Source organism: Neovison vison, chromosome 3 (genome assembly GCF_020171115.1).
Source record: "Neovison vison isolate M4711 chromosome 3, ASM_NN_V1, whole genome shotgun sequence".
NCBI classification, from domain to species: domain Eukaryota; kingdom Metazoa; phylum Chordata; class Mammalia; order Carnivora; family Mustelidae; genus Neogale; species Neogale vison.
This window is the reverse complement of record NC_058093.1, coordinates 2,023,586-2,049,885: the sequence shown is the minus strand read 5'-3', so window position 1 is coordinate 2,049,885 and position 26,300 is coordinate 2,023,586. Positions and strand designations below refer to the sequence as shown.

At 38.9% G+C, this 26,300-nt stretch overlaps 1 protein-coding gene across 1 annotated transcript in view; it reads right to left on the bottom strand.

The window, feature by feature from the left end:
• Window positions 1–25,345, bottom strand: part of COL3A1 (collagen type III alpha 1 chain) — a 38,764-nt gene extending 13,419 nt beyond the window's left edge. The window contains exons 1-29 of the mRNA XM_044241136.1: window positions 25,133–25,345; window positions 14,633–14,835; window positions 14,324–14,374; window positions 13,762–13,875; window positions 12,384–12,464; window positions 10,537–10,590; window positions 10,027–10,080; window positions 9,206–9,259; window positions 8,543–8,596; window positions 8,319–8,372; window positions 7,621–7,674; window positions 7,144–7,188; window positions 6,958–7,011; window positions 6,245–6,289; window positions 5,608–5,661; window positions 5,123–5,221; window positions 4,555–4,599; window positions 4,309–4,407; window positions 4,055–4,108; window positions 3,858–3,965; window positions 3,589–3,642; window positions 2,692–2,790; window positions 2,344–2,397; window positions 2,079–2,177; window positions 1,653–1,706; window positions 1,484–1,537; window positions 1,111–1,164; window positions 540–593; window positions 171–215 (exon numbers count right to left, since the gene is read on the bottom strand). Of these exons, the coding sequence (XP_044097071.1) occupies window positions 171–215; window positions 540–593; window positions 1,111–1,164; window positions 1,484–1,537; window positions 1,653–1,706; window positions 2,079–2,177; window positions 2,344–2,397; window positions 2,692–2,790; window positions 3,589–3,642; window positions 3,858–3,965; window positions 4,055–4,108; window positions 4,309–4,407; window positions 4,555–4,599; window positions 5,123–5,221; window positions 5,608–5,661; window positions 6,245–6,289; window positions 6,958–7,011; window positions 7,144–7,188; window positions 7,621–7,674; window positions 8,319–8,372; window positions 8,543–8,596; window positions 9,206–9,259; window positions 10,027–10,080; window positions 10,537–10,590; window positions 12,384–12,464; window positions 13,762–13,875; window positions 14,324–14,374; window positions 14,633–14,835; window positions 25,133–25,211 (2,022 nt within the window). The 5' untranslated portion in view covers window positions 25,212–25,345. The remainder of the gene's footprint in view (window positions 1–170; window positions 216–539; window positions 594–1,110; window positions 1,165–1,483; window positions 1,538–1,652; window positions 1,707–2,078; window positions 2,178–2,343; window positions 2,398–2,691; window positions 2,791–3,588; window positions 3,643–3,857; window positions 3,966–4,054; window positions 4,109–4,308; window positions 4,408–4,554; window positions 4,600–5,122; window positions 5,222–5,607; window positions 5,662–6,244; window positions 6,290–6,957; window positions 7,012–7,143; window positions 7,189–7,620; window positions 7,675–8,318; window positions 8,373–8,542; window positions 8,597–9,205; window positions 9,260–10,026; window positions 10,081–10,536; window positions 10,591–12,383; window positions 12,465–13,761; window positions 13,876–14,323; window positions 14,375–14,632; window positions 14,836–25,132) is intronic.
• Between the last annotated feature and the right edge of the window lie 955 nt (window positions 25,346–26,300).

Here is a 26,300-nt window from a genome sequence, read left to right as displayed (position 1 = left end):
GGAGCAAATCTAATCTGCAAATGTCTTGAGTTGCCCTGTGTACTCGCCAAATAGTTGCCCTGTTGAGCTTCTAAAGAAAGACCATTTTGCTTTGATATACCAAAAGTGAATCACTAGTCAGTTGCTCTATAAAATGCTGAAGAAATTAGAAAATAGGTGGAAATACTTACCTTGCCTCCTGGAGTTCCAGGTGAACCGGATTCACCCTTTGGACCCTAGAAGGTTGGCATTAGCTGATTAGGCCTCGGTCAGAATGCATGTTGTAGGAATGTAAGCAAGACAGCACATGTGACTGGCTTGCATTTTGTACAATTTGTTAAATCTCGAGCTATGTACGCTTTCTTTCTTTTCATGGTAAAATGGAAACTTTCCGTGTGATACCTATGATTGAGTAATTTTTCTTTGTTGAATATTTAAAAAAGGTATGTTAAAATTCAGAAACTATGGCATGAGGAAATGCAAAAGCTAATAACTGATAAATGATTACGATTTATTCTTTTGATTTCTGAGCTCTTTTTAAAGAAGGGCACGCCACTTACTGGTTCACCGGGTTTTCCATTTTCTCCTGGAGGTCCACTGGTTCCAGGCAAACCCTACAAAGAATCATATTTGCACTTCAAACACTGCTTACAGAAAATCTTCTCAGTGTATGTTTCTGCAAGGTATTCAAACTGGTTTTAATGTCTTTTCAAAGCTACAAAATTTGTGGCTCTCAAAATCCAGTGACAGAGAAGGGACAACCATATCTTCCAGACTTAATGTTTCTCTCCCTTTAGTTTTTCTACCACTGTACATGAAAATGAATGGATGAGTATGGTAAGATTCATTGAACTATGTGGATTTAAATTATTACAAAAATAAGTATAAGCATAAAATTTTTATTAATTAAAAATAATTAATTACATTAATTTTAATTTAATAATTATAATGCACTTATTTTATTTCAATGAGGAAGACAGACCACAAATTTTAAGCTTAAGATTAATTATAATTTAGTGGTGTCATCCAAAATTTGAACTGTCAATTAGCTCAACAAAGACAGCTCTTGAGAAGAAGTATGGAATTATCTGGTAGAAGTGGAAACCCAGGGATATGAAAATAAGTTCTTACTTGTAATCCTTGTGGACCCGGGGGTCCTGCATCTCCTTTGTCACCGGCTGGCCCCTAATGTAGAAAAATATAATGAGATGTTCTATTATAAAATATCCTTTCATATTTAGTCCACACAGTTTTCTTTTCAACAGACTCATTGCTTAACTGAAACTTAAAGGTGTAAGGAAGGGCACAGTCTGGCCTACAGAACTGATGCGAGGGAGACACCCTCATTTCTAGTTGGTCAACATTTAGCTAACATGGTAACCAAGCTTCAAAACCACTTTGGTGAACTGTGATGACATAGTGTTGGTGACGATAAGATCCCCAAAGTCTTTCTTCCGCCCCACCCCCACTCACTTCCATCTCCAAGTTATGTGAGCGAACTTACAGTAGGTCCTGGGGGACCCTGAGGTCCAGTTTCACCATTCTTTCCAGCAGGACCCTAAAGACAAAAAAAGCAGTCAGGGAAGCAAAGATAATGGAGATCGTAAACAGAAGCCATAGATGGAAATGAAGGCATCTAGAGAAAGCTGGAAAAGGTGATGAAAGCTGCGTACCTGAGGGCCAGGACCTCCAGGGCCACCTCGTTCTCCATTCTTGCCAGGTGCACCCTAAAGAAGTAGCCAGTATTTACTAATTTTCAAAAGGAAATCATTCAGTGTCCTATTCCCTAATAGTTTTGATCTGCCCCTTCCATATGCACATGTATGCGCCCACAACCCAAAACTCCTTTCTAGAACTAGATTGCCATAAATTTCTGTACTTTTTCCCCAGAACTCAAAACTCAAAACTCAAAAAAAAAAAAAAGAAAAGAAAAAAGAAAACAACAAAAAACAACTCCCTGTCTCACATGGTATTTTGACTTTCATATATTATACCATGCTTTGAAGTAGAGATCAGGTTTTGGCCATCTCTGAACTCCCATATGGAAAGGAAAAGCCTTCTGTCAAATACTTATTGAGGAAATAAAGGAAGGAACTCACATCATTTCCTTTAGGACCAGGGAAACCCATGACACCAGGCTGACCTCGGGGACCAGATGGGCCTGGAGGACCGGGTCGACCACTTTCTCCTTGACTTCCCTAATTTAAAAAAAAAAAAAAAATTACATGAACAGAGGTTTTAAAAAGATTTCATCAAAATATCAAAATATGTATATCAAGACTCTACAATATACATCCATGTAGGCCGAAGTGTGATTCCATTATTCATTGGGCTTATCAAATGAGATGTTAAACGTGTACATACGGGAGGCCCTGGTTTTCCATCACTGCCTGGCCCTCCTGGGCTTCCGGGCATACCCTGAAATGAAGAAGTTAGTCAGGCATTTAAAAAGGATAATTAAAAATTATATTATATATATGAAATTTTGAGATTTTCTATGTAGACTTTTATTCGCACACATTTTCCTGTCTATGTCTCAGTCAAGTGTTCTGTTTTCCTTCAATCAGTTCTAACCTTCAGTTATCTTAAGAGTACTTTGTTTTGTCTGGAGGCTGTAAAAGTACAGTCTGTTTTAAGGAGTCTTTGATCCTCCTTTATTTGCCTTTCTTCTTACTAAATGGCAGTGTCAAGAAAGCAAGTGTTTCTCGGTACCCTCATTCCTGGACCTCCAGGGGCACCATCTCGTCCGGGTTCTCCAGGAGCTCCTCTAGGCCCTGCAGGGCCAGGACCACCACGCTCCCCAGCGGGACCCTATGAGGTGAGATAATTTGACAAATAAGTAGAAGAACCTTCAGTGACCTAGACATTGATCACATTTAAGTTACAACTAGAAAGCTTCCTTTTGTCTCTCTCTCTCTCTCTCTTTTTAAGATTTTACAGTGAGAGAGGGAACACAGGCAGAGGGAGTGGGAGACTGAGAAGCAGGCTTCCCACCAAGCAGGGAGCCCGATGTGGGGCTCGATCCCAGGACCCTGGGATCATGACCTGAGCTGAAGGCAGATGCTTAACGACTGAGTCACCCAGGCGCCCCTTCCTTTTGTCTCTTAAAGAGAGCTAGTGTGCTGCTGACATGCCATGAAGTCACTGTTATCTATTAGCTTGGGTTATCATATTGTGAATATTTTGAGGCAACTTTGATAAATACCATATGCCAGAAATATTCAGTGGGTATCATGATACATTTCTGTGTGTATAAAATCAAATGTATTTGATGATATAAAATCGTTTTTGTGTAGTATTTTAGAGTTTTCAAAGAATTTTCAAGCATTTTAATTTACTTTATTCTTGCAATGATACCAAAATAAATGGCTCTCAATTGACACATATGTTAGAAAATTCTCATAGAAGCTAAGTAACTTGCTTTAGTTACATAGCTAGGAGAAGAGCTGAGCAGGGGCAGGAATCTTTACTGTAAACTGGAAATTATTATTTTTAAACTCCAATATATTTCTTTCAGGTATTTAGGTTTTAGTTAATGGGAAACTATATGGAAGAATATAACTATTTGTAGTACCAGCATTTACAAAAATAGAAATTAAAGTCACCCACCTTTTCTCCTGGAAGGCCGTTGGCTCCAGCAGGCCCTCGGAATCCAGGCACACCCTGGAAATAGTGAAAGACAAATGTTTCAGTTCAAGACTTTTTCATAATTTCTGAGTAGCAATAGAGATGTTCTTGTGTTATACAATGTCTCAAAAGCAGTATTTGGGATTGAGTACTCAGCTGAAGAAAAAGCATGGTCCCCTCACCCTGAAGGTCAAGTTCTATGTGAATGAAAGTGATCCTGGTCTCCGTTGAGATGCCTGTGGGAAACGTACCCTTTCTCCTGCAGCTCCTGGAAGTCCGTTCGCACCAGGCTCTCCTGGAGAACCATCTTTGCCATCTTCACCTTTAGGTCCTGGAATACCTGGAGAACCAGCTTCCCCCTAAAAACGATGCCAATAAAGGGATAAATCCAGTTGCAAAACTGTCATCTGAAATAAGAAATAATCCATTCTGTTGGGGTAACACTTACACGTTCACCACGTGGCCCTGGCTCTCCTTTGGCACCATTTTTACCAGGTTCACCCTAAATGAACAAAATCTTGGTTTAAAAACAGGGAGTCCAGACTAACAAAATCAGCAGTGGCAACTGCTAATGCCGTGGTAAAACCAGAGCAAAACCAGCATAAAATCAGCTGAACAAGTACAAAAATTCTGCTGTTTATACTTCTTTCGTGGGAACGGAGCCACACCCTCCAAGCAACCAAGGGAAGTTATGCAACTTACTGCACTGCCACGCTGTCCAGGAACCCCGTTGGTTCCGGGTGGTCCAGGAGGACCCCGGGCTCCCATCAGCCCAGGAGCTCCAGGAATGCCAGCAGGACCCTAAAAATAGCCCAAGAACACATGAGTCAAACGTGAGCTCTCTTTTTTGAAGAGCTGATAGACATCGCAAATGGACGGTCACGCAAAGTGCAAAGGAAGCTGAAAACGTGTGTGGCTGACCCGAGGGAGGGGGCGAGGGCAACGTACCATTTCGCCTTTGCCACCGGGACTACCATTGCTCCCAGGAGGGCCCTGGGAGGGGAAAAGAGTGTATTAAAAATAATGTCACTAGTGAGCATACATTGCAAAGTAAATTCAGTGGTGGCGTTGGGCTTTGTAGAGACTCGCGGACTCCTCCGACTGCGGCACAACACACCACGCAGGCGAGGGAACGATCACTATCTTTATAAATTAAAGACAATCTGAGCTTGGTCTGAGTTGTTAAGTAATAAACAGAGGAGGTATTTAATCCTGTTTCTTCCTCGAATTGGTGTGATCAGTGATCCGGGGAGCACGGTCTTTGAAGTGTCGGATCACTCTCTGTCCTCTACTTCGCTTTGTCAACTAAACATGAAAGTCATAAATTCTAGAAGAGTTAAATCTCAAGGCCCATGAATTTTAGTACTAATCAAGTCTGTATTTATCACAGTAGAGTCATCTCAGAGCACCAAGCAATGATTAAAATATATAAATCTTAGGTGATAACAACAGTAAAGCAGATGCTTTCATGACACAAGAGCAGGGACGCGCCGCAGAGGCCGCATCGGTCACTTACGGGAGGACCTGGTGCACCAGCATGGCCCTGAGGTCCAGGTTCTCCTCTTTGTCCGGGGGACCCGCTTGAGCCGGGCGATCCCGCAGGCCCAACTTCACCCTAAGGGGAAAGACCCGAAGTGGTCAGTGTCTCTAGTCACGTCTAACCACTAAGCCAGTTTTAGCCCATCTCCCCAAGGCTGGAAGTGCAAGACGATACGCCCGTCACCAGCAAAGAATCACGAATCAGGAAGGCAGAGAAATGCTGCGTGTGATTACGGGATGTGGTTTTCAGAAGGGGACTGGGAAACAAGAAAGAGACAGCGGAATAGTTGAGTGCCAGGGATAACCCCTTTGGGAATCAAAAATAGGGTGTTAAAGATCGGAACAGGTAAAAGGATGCCTACTCGATGGGTAAACCTATGTACAATTTTTAAGAAACAATTCAATGATTTTTCTGGTGCCTCAAGACCTCTTTCATATTCTTCTGTAGAAATTCATGTTTACCTTAGCACCGGGGGAACCGGGGAATCCTGCAGTTCCAGGGGGACCAGGGGGGCCCTGAAAAAAATTAAAGACAATTTCAAGAGCTCTTAATCAAGGAAACAGAAGCTAACATAGTGCTGGCTAGGAAGTTGGCACACACACAATAGAGAAGACAGTTGCACAGATAAAATAGTATTTATGGTCCGTGGATGAATATTATGTGGAGAAACAATGTGGCAGAATAACAAGAAACTACAATCTAAAGCGAGAGAAGTAGGTTCCCCCTGCCTTCTGCCGCAAATTCTCTGACTTTGTGCAATTCCTTTAGCCCGGAGCTCTTCCACTCTTGTTTATAATGTGCAGGTAACATCCAGATCTATTTTGCAGGGCCCTTCTAATGGCCATGTTCGGGACTGGGTATTAACAAGTGAACTGTATACAGATGTTAATAATGGGCCAAGTATAATGAAAAATTGCAGGATTTCATTTATGGGTTTAGTGTTTCTAGATTGTTTCTAGATTGTGTTTATGGACTTAGTGTCTGTTGAGTGAATGTTTATGGACAATGTTGAGTTTTAGGTCTGTAATCCATATTAGTCCAGCATTCCATACCGTGTAACCTCTCACTCCCTTAAAGAAACAGATAAAGGTTACTTACTGGCTGTCCATCACTTCCACGAGCACCATCATTACCTCGGGCCCCCTAGAAAGAGAAGTTTGTCTCAAACATCTCCTGAATTCTGAAAACCCAGTCATGAGTGATGTTCTGACTAAAATTCTCACTCTGTGGAGCTGACTCTACTTCCAGTGTATTACAATCTGCTTACTAAGAACATATTTTGAGTCAAATTGTTAACATCCTGATGTGTACAACAATGATGTGTAGAAGACCTGGGTCCTGCGTTTAACAGAATAGACTGTGAGGGACACCTGGGTGGCTCAGGGGGTGAAGCCTCTGCCTTCGGCTCAGGTCATGATCTCAGGGTCCTGGGATCGAGCCCTGCGTTAGGCTCTGTGCTCAGTGGGGAGCCTGCTTCCTGCACCCCCTGCCTGCCTCTCTGCCTACTTGTGATCTCTCTCTCTCTCTGTCAAATAAATAAATAAAATCTAAAAAAAACCAACAACAAAGAATCAACTGTGAATTAATGGTTCAAGTAACGTAGACAAAGTGGACACTTAAAAAACTTTTCAAAAGAGATAATAACTGTAAGGCCCTTATTTGTTTCCCTACAATGATAGCTACAAATAGGCACTGTTAAATGCTATCTCATGGGAAAGGTTTTCCAGAAGATTGCCACGGCCTGCAGACCGGGCTGAGGCCCTGATCTGTGATTCTGGCTGGAAGGGTGCAGCGCCGGTACCAAGACTCACCGCAGCTCCTGGAAGCCCTGGCCGTCCTCTCTCACCAGGAGCTCCTCTGGGACCCTGCAGAACACAGTAGAATAAATGGTCTTACTTTAACCTTGTGAAAGAACAGCTGGAGAGGAGCAAGGCAAGTTTTGGGTTAGAGGGAGGCTAATAAATGAAAACTAAAATCTACATAAGAAATATAATTACCATGGGTCCAGGGGCTCCGTTTTCACCTGGGAGGCCATTTTCACCCTAGAACATGTAAAGTATGTTACCATTTTTGTAGAACAGAGGCAGGGATGTATAGTTTTTTTCTAAAATGCAGCACATTATGAAGAATATCATAGAACCTAAGAAAAATATATGTTTTAGCAATTTCAAAATTTCGGTAGCTTTTTATTTGCTGTAATTCTCAATTTTTGCATTTTAAAAACTTGAGGATGAAACAGAAATAATCAGTGAGTTACTTAGGCATGCACAATCGTTTCTAATCTAGACAGTTCAAGTTATCAGCTTTCATGAAAGCATCGGTAGAACCTTTGAAATAGTCACTGTTATTTAGTTCCTGGAAAGCAAATTTCAAGTAAATTTCAGAAAAAGTTAAACCCCAAAATATAAATCTTAAACATAGCTATAACATTTAAATGAACTTACTTACAAAAATATGACTTTATTTTGATTTACCTTTAACCCAGGAGCACCTGTATCTCCCTTTTCTCCATTTCGTCCATCAAAGCCCTAGGAAATGTATAAAAATAGTAAAAATATTAAAGATCTGTTAAAAAGCCAGAATGGTTGGAAACTTTACATTGTATTTTTCATAGCTGGTTTTTACCACATAGTACTATTTCCAACACTGATGTGAGTACTTTAAAACTCTTTTAAATGGGTTGAAGACATTTGACAGTGATTTTATAGTAAAAAATCTGAATTAGCAAGTACAATCCAGTTTAATTAGGAAGTTGCCTTAACTATAGCAAATATCAGCTTCCCAGATTTTATTTCTATTAAGCTGGTAGACCTGGGGGTCCATTGGCAGAATCTACCTAATGTTTTGCATAGAATAAAATTGCTTGATTCACCTGCAAATCACACTGACTAAGTCAATGAATAACACATGGATCTTAATAACATATTTTCGTTTTTTTCTGGTAATGAAGTAAGGAAAATTAAATAATTTTTCCCAGGCCTTTTTACACATTAAAAACAACTCTAATTATTATCTGTAAAATTACTACTTGGTTTGGTCAGCAAAGTTGATAGACTTAAAAAAATCAAGTCAACCATTTCTGGCACATACTCAAATTGCCTAATAAAATTGGTTAGGCAAGTAAACATAGCTAAATGAAATAGCTTATAGTTAATTTAGAAACTCTACTTACTCTATGGCCTTTCATACCAGGAAATCCAGGCATTCCAGCTGGACCTTTCATACCCTAAAAATAAGGAATAGAACAGATATTAGTGAATTTTCAAATAGAATCACAGTCCAGTAGTAGTAAAATACCTTCCACTTTTAAGTTTAATTCAGTTTACTTATAGAATAATTTTCAAGCTAAGATCATTGTGATTACTCCAAGTAATTCACCGCACACCACAGACTTACTGGAGGTCCAGGCAACCCTCGTTCTCCGGGTCGTCCGGGTCTTCCTGATTCTCCCTAAGGGAAGGAATAAAAAATAGACGCGTGATTGTGTAAGAGAAAACACACTGTAGCTAGTTAGCAAACCAACTGCATTTTTCTCATCAAGGACTCATGGAAGCGTTAGGCTAAACTCCGTTGTTAGAACAGCTTTCTCTAGTGGAAGGAATGGGGAGGACTTCTCCTTCTCAACAGCAGGCAGCACTCCTCACTGAAGTATTATGATGCTCTCTCAATCCATTGACGAGGACTTGCCATTGGACATTGAATGGGAAAGGACGAAGGACACAATATTAAAGGTGTTTTACGTTTTCAAGTTCATGAAGTATTGATATCAATTTCCTCATTACAAGAGGAAGAAAGAAGCTACTTGTTCCTCCCCCAGTTATGATCTATCCACTGGGTGTACCTTCTTGACATGAAGAAGCACACGTAGGGGTTCTGTTGGTTTGGAATTCAGAAAATGGTCCAGATAGCTGCACAAACACCCTACATCCCAAAGTTAATAGGAGCTCACGTGTCATTCAGTTAGCAACAGTTGTTTGAGTGAGATTTTTCTGTGAGCCTAGCATACAGTCTAACCCAACTTGGATTTCGTCATCTCTCCGTTCAGTCTTTAAAACTTACATCTTTTCCAGCAGGGCCAGATGGACCTATAGCACCAGGGGGTCCTGGAGGGCCCTAAAAATGAGAAAATAGAAAGCAAATGTGTCTATAGGTGTTTCTCTTACAAAAATTTATTGTTATGTATCATGTGTTCTCCTGAAAGGAACCTCTTTTGAGAAAATAATCTCAATATTTTTCATGATGAAAATGACACATTGAGTTAATATCATGCTTGTCATATATACAGTTTTACTGTTTAACGAACTTATTTTTAATAAGAATTAAAAATATCATATATTTTACATCACATGTATTTAGAAACCCATAAGCACTTTTACATTTTGTGAGATAATGAATTTTTAATATATAGGTATTTCCAAATAGTTTGAAATTTTAAATTGAACTAACTTCCCCTCACTTGCTTGTTTATACAGCATGATTTTAGGGGAGAAATCTGTTGGATTATGTTTATTTCTATTAAATTAAGTTTTAAAAATTGCATGTTGGGAGACATGTCAGGAGATATGAAGGTGAACTGATTACAGGAAAATTAAATCTCTGTTTAAGAGAAGGAGGATTTGTGTCCACACTAGGAGGGGAACAGTGACGGTGGCTGATGAGCCAGGGAATCCCTAGATTCAGTAGCAAGTATCTCTGGGGAATCTACACCACTAGAAGAGTCCAAAAGATCTCCGAAGCCAGTTCAACCATCGTAAGAAATATTATTTACTGTTTTAAAATCTGAGTACACTACAGGACCTAAGATGGTGTTTCAGACCGTGGAGGTGGTTTCTACGTGGGACGGTCCGTGCACAGACTCTGCAGCTCCGACAGATACTTACAGCAGGACCGGCTTGCCCAGGTTCACCGGGGGGGCCTTGGTATCCTGGAGAACCCTAGTAGATAAAATAATGTGCAAATATTTCAAAAGTAATGTCATGTTCGCTTTAGGCATTTACCTCTTGAAGACAGTATGAAATTAGGATTTGTGAATGCAATTAGTGAATCTTATTCCAATTTATAAACATGGAAGCCAAAATTTTTCAGACCAAATAAAGCAGATTTATTTCGTTCTCTCACTTCATTCCACTGGAATTGAATTTTCTTGAACTTGAAGCCATATCACATGCAAGGTAAGTCTATGGTTTAATTTTAGCAAGGTTTTAATTATGAGTAGTTGTTTGTAGATGAATTAGATATGAAACTCCATCGTTGAAGGAATGATACTTTCTGGGGTGTGATTTCTCTACTTATTTGGGGTTATGCATGCTGTCAGGACTACGGCAAGATCTGTGTTAACTTGATTTCTATAAATGCATGAAAAAGAAAGCACCACTAATGGCCACACTCACCGGGGCGCCAGGATGACCAGATGTACCAGGGGGACCGGGAGGGCCAGGGGGACCCTGGAATATAAATTTGAAGAATAAAGACAAAATAGGCACATCTGGAATACACTTTTTTCAGGCATCAAAGAGATGCCTCTGTTCAGAAACGATATTGACACTAAAAAAAAATGAGAACAGCATGCCTCATTATGTAGTAACTATTCACAGATATGTTTAATTTTATTAGATATACAATAAAAATCTCACTGTAAGTACATCACTCTAAAAGGAATTTACACAGAATCAATACAAATTATTGGCAAATGCTATAAAATGTTAGCCTGAACTCCCCATAAAAGGAAATTCAAAAGTCTAGAAAAATCCATGTAAAACACTATGAAAGTCCCAATGTTAAGTTGATATCGATCCTAGTGAGGAAGCATTTTTTTGCCTGTCAGCCAGACTCCTGTGGGGAAATATCTGCATATTGTTAATCCCAGTTTCTAAAAACGATGATGTAAATCAACCAGGAAGTTCTTCATTATGTCACCGAGTTATGCTAACATGAAGACTTAGATGTGCATTTGAGAATCAGCAAGACTCAGCACACGTGGGGCGATGGTAGATTACAGTTAGAACCAACAGGTTTATCATTGCTCAGAAATACAGGTTACACTAGAAAATCTTTCTTCTTATAGCCTGCTATTTCTAAATACTGAAAACAAATTCATAAAACCACAGTTTGTAATTAAATGTTCTCTTTCAACCTCTTTTCTGAAATATTAAGTAGTGGGCTTTTTGTTTTGTTTTGGTTTGGTTTTAAGGGTTTTTTTGTTTGTTTGTTTTAGTAAAAACTGTATATAGGATTACAAAATAAGATTCATAATTTGAATCTAGTTGCATAAGACCAGATATTTGAACTGTTAATAGAATTCTTCTGGCTTTAAAAAAAAAAAATCACATCCCCTCAAACTTTAGAGATTTGTAAAATTCTCTATTTACAATTTACATCAATGTCAAGGGTCTTTCTTTAACTAGTCATTTGGATCTATCAGCTAAAATTTTGTCCCCTCTCTTTGGAAGTCACAAATATGGTGTCTAGCGATCTGGGCGGCAGTCTTCCGTAATCCCTGCGAATTCAGTGTCATGTGTCCTTTTGCACTGATGTACCTGTTACTGGCAATGAAGCAGTAATCTTCCCCACACTGCTTCTTCCGAGAGCCTGGTCTACAATTAGGGTCACTTGTGTGGGACACCACACATCATGCCCCCGTGTCCAAGTTTCACTGATTGTTTTCTACTTTCTTCTACAAAACTTCAGGTACTTACATTAAGGGAAAGCTTCTGGGTACAAGGTAAATAACTATCATTTGTAGGAAACTTAAAGACTCAATAAATTCTGGAAATATTTGTATTCAATTTCAGGGTTGGGATGCGGCAGATTGTAGTATTGGGCCTCATCACTCGAATCGTCATCTAGAAAGTAGCACTTACTTGATGAAAATGCATGAAAAGAAGACTCTGAATGACTAAAGGAGAACAAGGAAAAATGGAAGTAAAAAATAGCAAAGTTTGGTTAAAATTAGGGAATATATGGGTGTGTGACCTAAGCACAAAGGCGGGGGGGGGTCCTGGAATGGGTGGTTGTTTAAAAAAGGAAGGAACGGCAAAACAGGTGTGAGATTAGAGGAAAAAACAAGTTAGGATAAGAAGGGTCATAATCCTATATTTGCTTTCCCAACCTTCATGGAGAATAAGCTATTTTGTGTGAATATGAACTAATACTATATTACTGGGAAAAGAACCATTCATTAATTAACAAACCAGAAGCTAAATCATGCTCTAAAATGCTGAGAAACTCTTGTACATACAGCTGGCCCGGGGTAGCCTGCCATTCCTCCTCCTCCTATTCCAGCCTTGACGTCATAGGACTCGAACTGGGGAGAATAGTTCTGCAGCAAAGAGACCGAACAGATCTGGTCATTTTGTTATACACATCATAGTTCTTTCCAAGAGCATTTAGAAGAAGCACATGAAACATCTGCTATTCGCTGATAGGAAGTTTGCACAAGCCAGAGGATGTGGTCCATGTGCCTTCATTGCCTTGCTTATCCTGTCCCCATAGCTTCAGTAGTAGACGCCCTACAGAAGTACGAGCTTGTGCAATACACGCGTCTTTCAGCTAACTCTATGCAATGTTAATCCCAGATGATCCGTTACTGTGTGATCTTACTCAAGATACTACTTCTAAGTGGTACCCACAGCTTCAAACATATGATCATGGACTGTTGGAAGCTGGAAGAGCCTTGAAGTCATATATATGATCTCATTCAGAGCAGAAAAAAAATGGGGAAGACAAACTACTTTACCAACATTAAAGGATGCAAGTAAAATTTGTAACCGCTGACTTCTGGTTGATACCCCGAACAAATTTGCCCCCCAAATAAACACCCACATAGAGAACAGGCACCGGAATAATAGAAAAGCTAAATGTGCTCGTTGGATTTCTTTGGGGAGTATTTTGTTTTGAACCTCAGGCCCGCAAGCGGGTTATGTTTGGTACCAGCATAGGAATAAGTCAGATGGTCCACTTTGCCTTCTGTTGAACTGATTCTGAACAGCGTTTTTTTAAGACTCAGAGTGATTTGTAGATGCGTGGCTTCTAACTTCTGCTAAGGCCATGCAGCAGAATTGTGTCTCGTTGACGTGTCTGGTTAGCTGTTCTCACGCAGAGTTAGCAGCTGCCACGCTTTCTGGGGGGAGCAGGGTAGGCTCTGCAGGTGGGCAGGGGCAGTTGCCGAGGCTCAAGTAACCCTGTTGACCTGAAGTCAGTGAGAAGTATTTGCAGCTCTTGGGCTGCGTTTCGTCCGAACTTTCAGAGGCTCTGCTGTTGGGGTTGTAAGTCACATAAGGCATTGCTGCAGCAGTTCCTAAATGCTCCAGATTGACTCATTCAGGAGTTGATGGCTCATTTCTCAAACATAGAGAGATTCTACAGCTCTGAGAAGTTGGGAAATGTTGCGAAGATAAAAGAGCAGTAGCATTGGCATTACAAGGAAAAGCAAAGTTTTTAAAGCACTTAAAATAGTGTCCAACACTGAGAAGCACGAAATAAGGATTTGTTAGAAACATACAATGGGAGAATTGATAGAAAGAATCCACAAAAGTGAGATGTCATACAGGCCAAAGAAAAGAAAATGAAGGGGGTAGTTGTAAAGGAGGGGATCTCTTTGTCCTGGAATTTATTACCTGAGGACCCGTAGGGCATGATTCACAGATTCCAGGGGGGCCAGGAGAACCAGGGGAACCAGGGGAACCTGGAATACCAGGATCACCATTTCTCCCAGGAATTCCAGGGGGGCCCTAAAAGAATCAGAGATAAAAACTCATAAGACAGTGAAAAGGCCTAGTGATTCCGAATTATCATCCAATTATAGCTTCTCTGCTTTGTATTATGAGGAATCAGTGTAACTGATGAACTTTCTTGAGAATATATACTTTTTAAATCTATATCATGTGAATAATTTCAACATAATTTATTTCTTTGTAGATCAACCTATATTTTATTCTTTAAACTGATAATGGGGATGAAGACACTATATGAAGTTGGGAAAATTTAAATATTCACATGTACAATGACGGATTCTTGGTTTGAGTTCTTCACTGTCATTAAATTTGTGGTAGTCAAGGAAATATCTGAATGATGAAGGCTCACATATGAAAAGACTCTTAGAAGAAGCAAAAAACCAAAAAAAAAAAAAGCAGACTACTTAAAGAACTCATTTCATTCCACTAAAAATTGTTTACTTACTGGATCTCCTTTAGGGCCTTGAGGTCCTTGACCATTAGGAGGGCGAGGAGGCTGATAAATGGAAAAGATACAGATTAAAGAAGACATAAGAACAATGTTCCCATGAAGTGTGTCCCAATTTGCCTATTTATTTCTTATCCCAAGTTACATCTAATCCTTAGATTTAAGCCAGAATGTTCACCTTTTACTTATAAAACCAACAGAATTGGCAGACATGACTTTCTTTTCCTTTCAGGCTCCTGTGGTATAGGAACTATTCATGTGTTAAAATATGAATCTTGAAGATGGACAGATTTTCTTAAAACTCACAGCTGTTGGAGGCTGGGGGCACACCGCACAACATTCTCCAAATGGGATTTCTGGGTTGGGACAGTCTAATTCTTGATCGTCACATATTATGTCATCGCAGAGGACAGATCCTGAGTCACAGACGCATATTTGGCAAGGTTCTGGCTTCCAGACGTCTCTATCAGCATAGGACTGACCAAGATGGGAACATCCTCCCTCAACAGCTGCAAAGCAAGTCAGATGGTCTGATGTTACCTTGTGTTTTGCTGAAATACGATTTCTTACGTTGTCATGACTTTCCAGTAACCAAAGTGGAGACAGGTTGAAACCAATAAGTTCTTCCTTTTATTAAACTAATTTGTATGTTTGTATAAACATGCTTATGCAAAAAAAAAAAATCCACAAACTAAATTACCGAGAACATCATATTCTCTCCACATAATTTGCTAAGTGGTAAGAGATTGCTTAAAATACTAAATCGCTTTATTCGCTTCAAAATGGCACACCATAGTCAATTTTCCTTAAGGCCAATAAGAATTTTCATTTCAATTATAGTAAGAATTTAACACCCATGGAAATCACACAGCTTTTAAATATCTATTTATTAATTGTGTAATTAGAAAAAAGCCTTTCTAGCCATCATTATCCTCTGCTTTCATAGTAGATAGGAGCGTTAAACTATAATGATGATTTTGTCACTAACTCTAAAGACTTTCTGGATTTTATTAAGCTAATTGGAAATTTCAAAGGAAAACAGCTATTCTTGGCCACATAAAGCTCTTCCAGATTCCTGGGAAAGCTTTAGCCAAGGTTATTGTATGTATTGAATATCACTGCCAGCTCCATTGGACATTAGCAGGTCGGATGATATGACATAATGTATTGTATAGCCCATATGGATAGGATGAGAGTTCCAAATCACTAAAAATAAATACTGTTTTTTTAAAAAATAAATATGGGCAAGGAATAAGTAAAAATAATAGGGAAAAATATGAATCATGACCATGTGTATTTGTGGCTTAACATGGTTAAAAATTCGCTTCAACCAAAATTTTAAACTTGTTTCCTAATTATATGTAAGGTACTCCAATTTCAGCAGGCATTAACAATGAATCAGCTCAGAGGTTGCCAAGACAAAACCTGGTCTCAATTCTTACAGCATTAGCTGTGGGTTGTGGTTAAATACAACTTTAGTTCTTGAGGATTACTATGATAGCTTGCCAATAACTGAGCAAATAAATAAGAAGTTCCTAAACATCTGCAAAAATTTTTGCAAACAACAAATGGTGTACTGTTCAGTATTTATATTTTTGTGAAACAGTGAAATTTTATTTTCTCAGAGCCAATATCTTGAAAATGTCGCTGGAAGAGGCCTGCTTGGGAGGAATCAAGTAGTTGAACAGCCATGTTTTTGGTGCCTTGTGGCCAAGAAGCCTTTGAGTGGGTCCTGAGACTTCCATCCAGGGATTGCATATGGCCATGAAGATCACCTTCATAAATTCCCACTTCTATATCGTCTCATATCTGCAGTAATAATGACTTAGGTTCCAGCTACCTACTTTGGGTTTAGGGTTTAACCAGGTTAGCAAAAGGTCACCAAAGAGGGATAATTACAGAACCTATAGTAGGGCATGGCCTCCATTTGTCCTTCCCATTATTGTGTACAGATCCGACATTAACTGCCTTGCGCAAAAGCCCCATCTGCCCTGGAAGTTTTAAAGTCTGTTCTTACTGTGTGTGACCATTACCCACAGTGGTCCACAGCTAAGAGAAGAAAGTTTGTTTGTTTTATTGCAATTCTAAGAAGGCAAGAATCTGTTTATTTAAAAAAATTATTCTCATTGTTCCTCCATGTTTGAAACAGATATATGAGAATATTGGAAAGACACATTGCCTAAGCTTTCAGAGGAGCACTCAAAGCTGAGTGCCAGAATGCTTACCTAATGCAAATAAAGTAGGTCAATTAAACAGTGTGGAAAGATATGCTGAAGAGAAGACCAGTCTTATTCACATTGTTGTGAACAATAATAATATAAAACAGGAGAGGCACCAAACTCATTTTTCTCTAAGCAGAACTGATATTGTGTATTTAGGAACTAAGTCCACTGTTTTTCAGAAGAAGTCCAAATGTTTTAATGAGATGAAGGATAGTTTAATTACTTGCATGAAATATATTCTTCAGTCTTTGCACTGGCTTCTGATTCTTAAAATGAAACATTTTAAAATTTTCTCTAAATTAACATTATGTGAAATGTTCCAGCAGATTATTTTCATTTTTTACCAACAGATTATTTTTAGTTCAAGATTTTTCCATTAATAATGTGGACTTCAGGCTCCCCAGCCTTCTTGAAAATACCACTAGGGTACAAATATTGGTTACAGGTAATAATACTGCATCGTATACTAGACATTTGCTAAGAGAGTAGATTTTAAGTATTTATAACCCCCCTACATACACAAAGGAGACTGTGGGGTGCCTATTAGTTAAGTTGATTGTGGTAATCATTTCATACTGTGAAATGTACATCAAGTCATCATGATGTACACCTACAATCTACCCAACTTTATTTGCCAGTCACACTTCAGTAAGGTGGAGGAGAAAGTGCAGTACTCATTTACGTGAAGAATTCCTTCAGCTCTTTGACTCAGGGTCAGGAATGTCTTCCCACATCTAACACAGGACCTGTGTTAGAAAACTTAGCTATGGAGTACTGATGCTTTTGTAAAGACAAATGGTAAACAACAGTTAAAGGGAGAGTCAAGTATTTCGTATTTTAAATATCTTTTCTTCGTTCCTAATCTGTCCTAAAATTAACATAAACATTTTCTTTGTATATTCATCCTCTCTGTTTATATCTCATTGAAAGGATCCCCGCATCACTAGAAATGGTGTTTTCCATCTGCTCTGTAAACGATGAAATGAACACAATATTTACTTTTAAAGAATTGTAAATGAATTTGTTAGAGTTGGGTTCAACCCAATGTTATATAAATGAAAATTGTTACTTAGTCTCTTGTGTCCAAATTTTATTAGAAACCCTCGTACTGTGCCTCTTGAACCACAGAGGTCTCAGTATAAGGGTGAGTCACTTTAGTGTACGTCTTTTCTCTTAAGTGATGTTGTTCTAGGGGAGAAAAGTTGGAACACTTGAAAAATAAGAATTAAGTCGGGTTGTTTATTGCCATACGTATTTCACATCCATTTAAAAGGAGTTTGGCTCTCCTGAAAAGTCAGTTTCTGCAGAAACTAGTGGTTGAGAGTCAGACTGTTCTCTGCAGCTCTAGTTGGTCACCATTGCTGAAAGGCAGTTTTCTCTAATTTCTTGCTCTGTGCGTGACAGATCTGGTTGCCAGTATGTTCCCCCGGAAGCTAACCCTCTTATAAAGCTGTCTCGTGGCCCTTGGTTTTGGTACCGCCGCCTAATGATCTGTGGGAAAATCATGGGAAAGTCAAGAAAAAGAATGTTTTGCTCTCAAGAGGGATAACATTCTAGCTTGCCACTTGCAGCATTGAGAAATGGTTTAGAAAATGGGATTCAGAAATTCAAAAATGTTAAATAAAAGGCAAATAATCTCATTTTTACTACTGGACAAGAAATAGACTTTTCTAATTACTCCCTTTATTGCTATTGCTTAAACAAAGTCTCTCTGTTCCAATATGTAATTAATTTTAAGCCCCATCTCTCATGTTTCTTGGTGTTTCTGTTCCTTATTACAAAGTACAGTCCTGAAATCAATGTATTTGTGGCCATGCAAGCAATGCATTAGTTAAATCATGTCCTTACTGAGATCTACATTATGAAACAAAATGAAGCTAGTCTATGACATAATCCACTCTGAGCTTTCCTTTCTCAGCTCTCTGTTTTGAAACCTCAGAGAAAAATAAAAACAAGTAACACAATCTAATATTTTTAGATATGCGTAACACTTTCCTTTTCATTGTTTTTGTTTCCAGTCTTTCAATGTTAATTTATGCTGGTTTGATAGAATTTTATTGTTGTGACTAAAAAATAATATAAATTATGTTTGTCTTAATTCCCTTTTTGGAGTGAAAATAATATGTCCCAAAGCATCCAATCAAATTGTTAACTTGGCCTGAGTGATTCGTTTCATTTTTTTTCTCTTCTCTTCTTACTGAATCCTTTTCTGGGAAAAGGTGCTCTTTAATCTGAAAATTAAAAATAGCAGATGTGATATGCAAATTTCCATAATATTACTCTCCTGTTCTTTAGGACGTTGACCATTTTGTAAGTATGAGTATTTAGAGTGTATCTATCTTCCAACTGAAGTATGTTTTGCTTTTAAATGACACTGTTTGGAAAACATGTATTTTGAATAAATACGTTTCTGCTGCTTACATTTATCAGAATATTTTAAAATACGTTAGATGAGTTGACTAAAAGAACTTCAAGGAAATATCTGCAGACTGTACAGGTGGGTAACTTCAACTTCAGAATGTTGTTTCACATGGACAAGGTGGTTGCTGATTATTCTTGTCCCCACCAGAAAAACCCAAACCAAAATCTTTGTGAATCATTTCTAGATGTTTCCCTGTTTTATTCTTTATAGCTCTATGATTTTTATGCCTTCAATTAGAAATTTTCTTTAAGGTGATTAACATATTGCCCTGTGAAAAATAAAAATAATTAGAGAATTAGAATTAAAAGTATCATACACCTAACAATGGGCAATTGCATTGTAATGTAAACTGATAAGTGACGAATTGTAGCATATTGAAGAAAATGTGTTCTACCTGTTTTATGACAGTTTGCAAACATGGAATTTTACATGTCACTTTCCTTATCACTGAGTCACTAAGTACTTTCGTTCCCTGCAGCAATTTTATTTTGGACTGACGGTAAGAGTGGTACCAGGCAGAACTGGTAGAGTCCCTCCCAGACTGCAGGCACCCTTCTGAAGCCTTGGTACACTCATTTTACTCAATCTTCCTTAGGGTTGCCTGCTGCCATCATCTTCACTTTACAGATAAGAAGAAAGAGATAAGAATCCACTGCCTTGGATTCCTTTCTGCAGTTTCAAGGGCAGGGTAGGGTTAAAAGCCAACTTCAAAGCTCTACCCTTTTAGGGTTTTAAGCCCTGCAAGCTTAAAATCAGAGTCTGAAAAGACAGTGGGGTTTTTTGGTTCTTGTTTTTCTAAGGGATAAGAGTCGCCTACAGAATATTTTTTCTATCTGGTCTCAAAACAAGAAGATAGCATCTGGAGTTGAGTTCTGTTTATTTTCCCCTGACCTTATGAAAAAGAGACCTATCTCCAAGGCCACCGTGACTACAACCAGACCACCAACAGGATTAATGTGTGATTGGGAAACTCAGCATACATTTTACCACATCCAAAGAGGCCTGTTCTCACAGCAACACTAACGCAGCAACGACCAACAGATAAGGCTTGGATATTGGACACAGAAAAAAGCTTATTTAGGATGTCTCACTGAGGTACTGATTTTCAACAATTTTAACTATATAGGGTAGTGACTGATTTAGTAGCTACAGTTACTAAACAACGCATGTTAATGAACTTCTAACTTCATTAGGATCTTCCCTTCTAAATTTGAACATTATGGACGTACCATGCGGTTCCAAAGAGTGTTTCTCTGGTTTTAATTAACTTGAGAAACAGTCTCTGTTTGCCATCCTCCACACCAAATACTAGAGGAAGCATAGTTTCAGAAAAGTCAATGCCATTTCATTGAAACAGGAATTTCTCAGTGCAAATTTTTAAAGCAAATTTAACTTCTAATAGGTTCTGGATCCTTTGTCTTTGATTTTTTAGATCTTTTGGGCATTCTAAGTTTTGCCATCTTCTTTGAACTTTTCATTTGATTCATTAATTTTACATTTTAAATGGCAGTTCTTGACCTCAGTTATGGAAAACACAAGGGTTTTCTTGGTTAATCTGAAAGGAATCCACTTCTGCTGTGTTTTCATTAGGCACAGACAGACATTCTAGTGGTTCTGTAACTTCCCAGACTGCAGTTAACAGATGACTTGTGGAGGAGGAGCTATCTCATTTTTTCCGTTGTCATTTTGATATGAAACAGGCAAAGTTTTCCCCTTTGAAAACTCTAGATTTTTTTTTACACTACACCTCCCTTCTCCCTTCCTTCTTCTTCCTCTCCTTCTTTATTTATTATTATTTTTTGGGAGGGGAGTGGAAAACAATGGGACTGAGCTTTTTTCCAGGGAAAACTGTTTTACAAGAAACAGTCCACTGAGATGTTTCCAGAAAGTTATTGCAGGCCTGGAAACTTTACAAATGTTCCTCATGTCCAGCAAAGGCAATAATATTTTTCATCTTTAAACCTTTAACTCTTAAGCAATCCACTTTAATGACTTCAAGGCGGTGATATCATTGATGTTACAAAATAAAAGCCTGGGCTGCAAAATCTTGGGAACTCTGTGCCAGTCACCCTCAGTGAAAATCGTGAGGTTTCGGTAGATGGCACTCTTCTCTGAGTGACCAGTCGAGTCTGGCAAGTGACTGTAGGCATGGAATAGGGGCTTTTCTTTCTGTTAGTCTCAACTCTGCTCCAGAAAACTCACAGCCAACGGTCCTTGATTTTTTAATATAAACCTGTATCAGACATCAGCCCAGGAATCTGAATTAGTTAAAAGACCACAGTCTTTCCTACTTTCCTAGAATTGTTCCAGTGGCTTTGCTCCTTCCACTTATGATAGTGGAGTGTTTAATTCCAGAATTTAATCAGAATAACTATTCACTATAGGTCTTTAGATCATCTGATGTTGAATACTCTGTGAGTGGTAAAAAATGCAAGTATCATAAATGAAAAACACAAAATTTTGTATCAATACTTTATTTACTTAAGATTTATTTTATTACAGAACTGAAGATAATTTCTGGTTCGATCATAACTGGAACTTTTGTTAGTCTGGTTTAAAGAGTAGATTTATCAATTCAAAATTGAGTGTTAGGGAAAAATCTACCTTTTCTCACATTGAGAAACACATTTGCGGCTCTCTTTTCTAGGACAATAGACAGTATTCTAGTATTCCCTTTCAATGAGAAACAAATACAAAAATAAGAAAAGTCAGATACTCTAGATTTAATGTCTGTTTTCTGTTCTCTAATTACTTGGGATTTGACAGAATTTCGGTCCTAGTCTTAACACTGTCACTTCCGGGTTGTACAATCTCAACTAAAGCCGTGCATGCCTGAGGGAGGCTGGCACTGAAATACACGAGAAATTATAAATTCTCCCCTCTTGAAGGGACAGTTGCTTTCAGTGATTTTATGTCAGATTTTCTCCATTCGGTTTGTTTAATTCTGGGGGCAACACAAACCAGGGAACCTGACTGCTACTTGATGGGTTTCAAATTGTCTCCTGAAGTATAGTGGGAAATAAACTCTTACAACCTGTGGTGGGGAACGGATGGAGTCTCTTAAGCCCATTTATCTTGTAATTCTAGAACAACGAAAGTCTAGCATTATCCAGGGGGAACTATTGAGGTAGCTAAATATAAGCAAAAACATTAGAACACATTTAATTAAAATAAAGTTCATCTTCTTGCCCTTAAGGAAGCAGTATCACTGACAATGTCGACCTAGTTACCATCTAGCTGTAGCACGGTGGCACGCATATGAGTCCGATAAGGACTCCATAAAATATTGGCAAATATTAGACAAACAGTTCCAGGTTATAGGTGGAAGCCTTAACCTGTGGAATTTTGAAAATGGCCGCAGCATTAAGCTCACTTCCAGTCTTTCAATACTGTTACCACGTGTTTGTGTGTCTATATGCGAGTTGGGCAGTATTTCCTCACTAATATACTTATTTCCTTAGAAAAGTAGGCTTAATATTTAAAATTCACGCACGTACTATTTCTGAATCTCATTCTAAAGCACGGAGTCAGCTGTGTAAGGTCTACGTGGTGCTGAGCGTGCAAACGAGGACTCTCCCAGCCCCCAGGTGGCGAGTCCTTGCGCTTCAGACCTGGTGCGTTGGTAAATGCCAGGAAATACAGCACAGACCATGCCTCCCCATTGGTGGAGTACAATGCATGAGTTAAATAGAACTTTCAGAAATTTGTAGAAGGACCAAGTACTTTGTGAGGACGTGTTTTAAGCTGCAGAACACTTGTGTGCGTAGACCTTACGTGAGTATTCCTTGGGGCTGTGGGATTCTCAAAACACACATAAAAAGCCCATATTCAAGAAGTGACTATGTTTGTTCATGGTGGGCTGTGTACTCAGTTGCCTTCTGTAGTCTCCCCAAAGCTAATCCACCTACAGAATTCCTTGTAAAATTTATAGGGAACACAAGAAATACTATCTTAAAATACTTAAACTTTTTTTCATGACAAACAAAAATAGTAAGTTGAACAAAATTCCTCTCAACTTCTTTTGAGCTTAAAAGTACACAAATGTATCAGCAAAATTTCATAACTATTATTTTTTTTTAAAAATCATAACTATTATTTTTTTAAAGATTTTATTTATTTATTTGACAGACAGATCACAAGGAGGCAGAGAGGCAGAGAGAGAGAGAAGGAAGCAGGCTCCCCGCTGAGCAGAGAGCCCGATGCGGGACTCGATCCCAGGACCCTGAGATCATGACCTGAGCTGAAGACAGAGGCTTAACCCACTGAGCCACCCAGGTGCCCCTATTTATTATTTTCTATGGTTAAAGACAAAGAAAAATAAAAAGAACTTCTGTGATGTACAAATAATGAAGGTATTAAACCCTTTTCCCCCCTCTAATGTTGGATCAAGAAGAAAAATAACAATAGTGCTTATAAAAGATTGTAACTACTGGGCAACTACAAATATTTTGCCACTCTTTTGAACTAAACACCAAAGGTTTGTAGTCTTTCCAATAAATGGCAACTCTGTTCCCCCACTTACCTCCCCACCCCCAGAAATCAGGAGAACTTAAGAACTGTAAAGAAAGTCCATGTCGTTGTTGAGGTGAGGGTGTGGTGGGACGCGCGTGGTACCCTAGCCGAGAACTGGGCGTTGTAGTGTGTTGTGGGAGGGGCAGAACAGGAGGGGAGAGGGGAGAGTTCTGGGGGAAGAAAGCAGGAGGCGGCAAGAAGGCAAAGAGATGCGGCCCAGGGAGGACTCTTGGGGAGGAGGGAGGGTGTGACAGAGGAAGAGGAGGAAGAGAGAAGAGGAAAGGGGGTTGATGAGGGAAGGAATGAAAAGGGGGAGGAGGCCCACAAGAGCCAGAAGGGGCGGAGAGATGGGTGGGAGGGGCCGGAGGGAAAAGGGGAATAAAGGGGAAAGGAAATAAAGGGAACAAGCAATATGGGTGTTTCTTTTCTTTCGTGGCCACGGGCTGATTGTAACTGAAGCAATGTCATTGGGTGTCCCCCCCTTCCCTCCCCACTTATATGTGACCTCCAAGGACATCAAAGATTTTATATGAAAAACAAAAATTATTTTCAGACATGTTTGTAAAAACTCAATTTAAATGTAAACATTTTGATTCTGCGCAAATAGAAATACATGTATAATAATTTTTTCTAACATCTTTAAATTTAACATTTAAGTATTTATTTCTGTGAAAGTTTGTACACCTCCAATGTGTCTGGCATTTTCATGACTACGAGAAACATATGAGTTAAAAGAAATATTTGCACATAACCAGATAATGAAACTAGCGTGGTTTGGGGGAAATTAGAACATGAAAACCATTGTTTGCTGTTACTAGAAAACACAACAAACCAACCTTCTTCTAAAGTCAGAGTACCAGCATCTTTTTACCTTGTTTGCAGAAAAGTCAAACATTCCTGTTGGAAACACTTTTTAAACATTCTCTTCATTAATGCAAATGCAGTTAAAATGTAGAACATGTGGAAAACACTAGACCCTTAACAATAAACTATTAGAAATATGTATTAACCAACGATGTAAGTGCTTGAAAGAGAATAAACATAGGGCCGATGAAACACTTTCAGCAGTTCGAGTCCATTTAAAGAACAATGATGATACCTGCTTGCTGCCCTTGTACAGAAACACATTCCGTAATCCCAAGAATGTGTATTTCCTTGAATTCATGTTGTTTTTAAGATGCATTACCTTACTGAGAAAACAGTGCTCAATATTCTATCCTTACAAAGAACCCAGCATACAAAAGAGAGTGTAAAAGTGTTACAAGAGACCAGTAACTTCCAGACTACCCAGGGAAGCATTCCAGGACGTGAACAGCCCAGGAGAGGAACTTTGTAAAAAGCCGTTTCAAAAGTTTCCAGTGTCACTAACACGAACACAAGTTAGTTCAAGAACGTCTTTACCTTAAGCAACCAGAAAACTTTTAAACATGAAAATGACAATATTTTTTCTAAGTCAACGTGGAAAAAAGGAAAAGAAACAAACAAACAAACAAAAAACAGAAGCACCATCACGGTCAGGTCTACATTTTCCCCAGTTCGGAGCTTACAGAGGAAATTAACCTCACCGACGCGAATACCCCCTTGATCTCTGTTTGTAAGGAGAAGGAACGCAAAACCCCACAAAGTTTCTTGAAAGCAGGAGCTACTCACCTTGCTGCTGTGCCAAAATAACCGTGGGATGAAGCAGAGCGAGGAGTAACCAGGTTCCCTTTTGCACAAAGCTCATCATGTCTAAATATCAGACATGAGACTCTTTGTGCAAAAAGGAGGAAAGAAAAGCAGTTCAAAGTAGCACCATCAGATGTCCCCTGCCCTTCAGCACCGGGCCCGTCATAAAACTCAGCCACTGAGATTCCTGTGCTTTGGCCTTAAATAGGAAAAAGTTTGGCTTCCCTCACTTTCCAGCCCCTTTCTGAAATTTGAGAGCAGCACCCATCCCCTTAGCAGTAAAAGAAATGATTAATATGTCTTTTTCCCTTATAGAAGACATAACCCACAAAGTAGGAAAAAGAACACATCTGGAGTTTGCGTGCATGTGTTTGTGTCCCAGTTTGTAATGTATTTTACTTATAGACGGGTTTGCATACCTTAAGAACAGATGTTCAAGTGCTCTGCCTTGTGTTTTAATGAGAGAATGAACCATATATATTTTTCATTTCCTCTCACAACATTAATAACAGCTTGATTTTGAGAAATTGCTCGATGCCCTTTGCTGGGCATGGCTAATTTGCAAATCTTATCTTCCTAGAAGTTCTTTATATTGGGATTTTGCCAGAATCCACCCTAACTCAATTTAAATGAGAACTGTAAGAGATTAACTGAAAGAAAAGCCTCTGTTTGTCCTTTCTCATCCACCCACTCTGTGTCCTAAAGTTCAATTTCAGACTAACGTCAAAGACTCAGTACCCCAGCTCTGTTTGAATGGCATTGTCAAAGTAGACACTCATCAATAGTGGGCCTATTTCTCACAAATTCCTTTAGCCAGCCAAAATGTGGTTTCTTGTGAGATTTCAAATTTCTATGCTGTTTCCAAGAGCCAGGACAGAATTTTCTAGAGAAAAAAAATAAGCTTTTTCGTGCTTTGGCTTTGTGGGAAACAGGAAGGGGAAGGGTCTCTTACAGGAATATCGAGAGCCCCAGAAGTGGTTCTATGTTATCTGCATGAATATTTAGATGTTCACAGGCATCATTTCCAAGCCCCATTAACGTAGCCTCTCACTGTAGTTCTGGATCTAAGGAGTGATTTCTGGGTCCTACTTGAAAGAGAGACAAATACCACTTGTAAGTCTTTGAAAAATTTTGGCCAGGGAAAAAGACT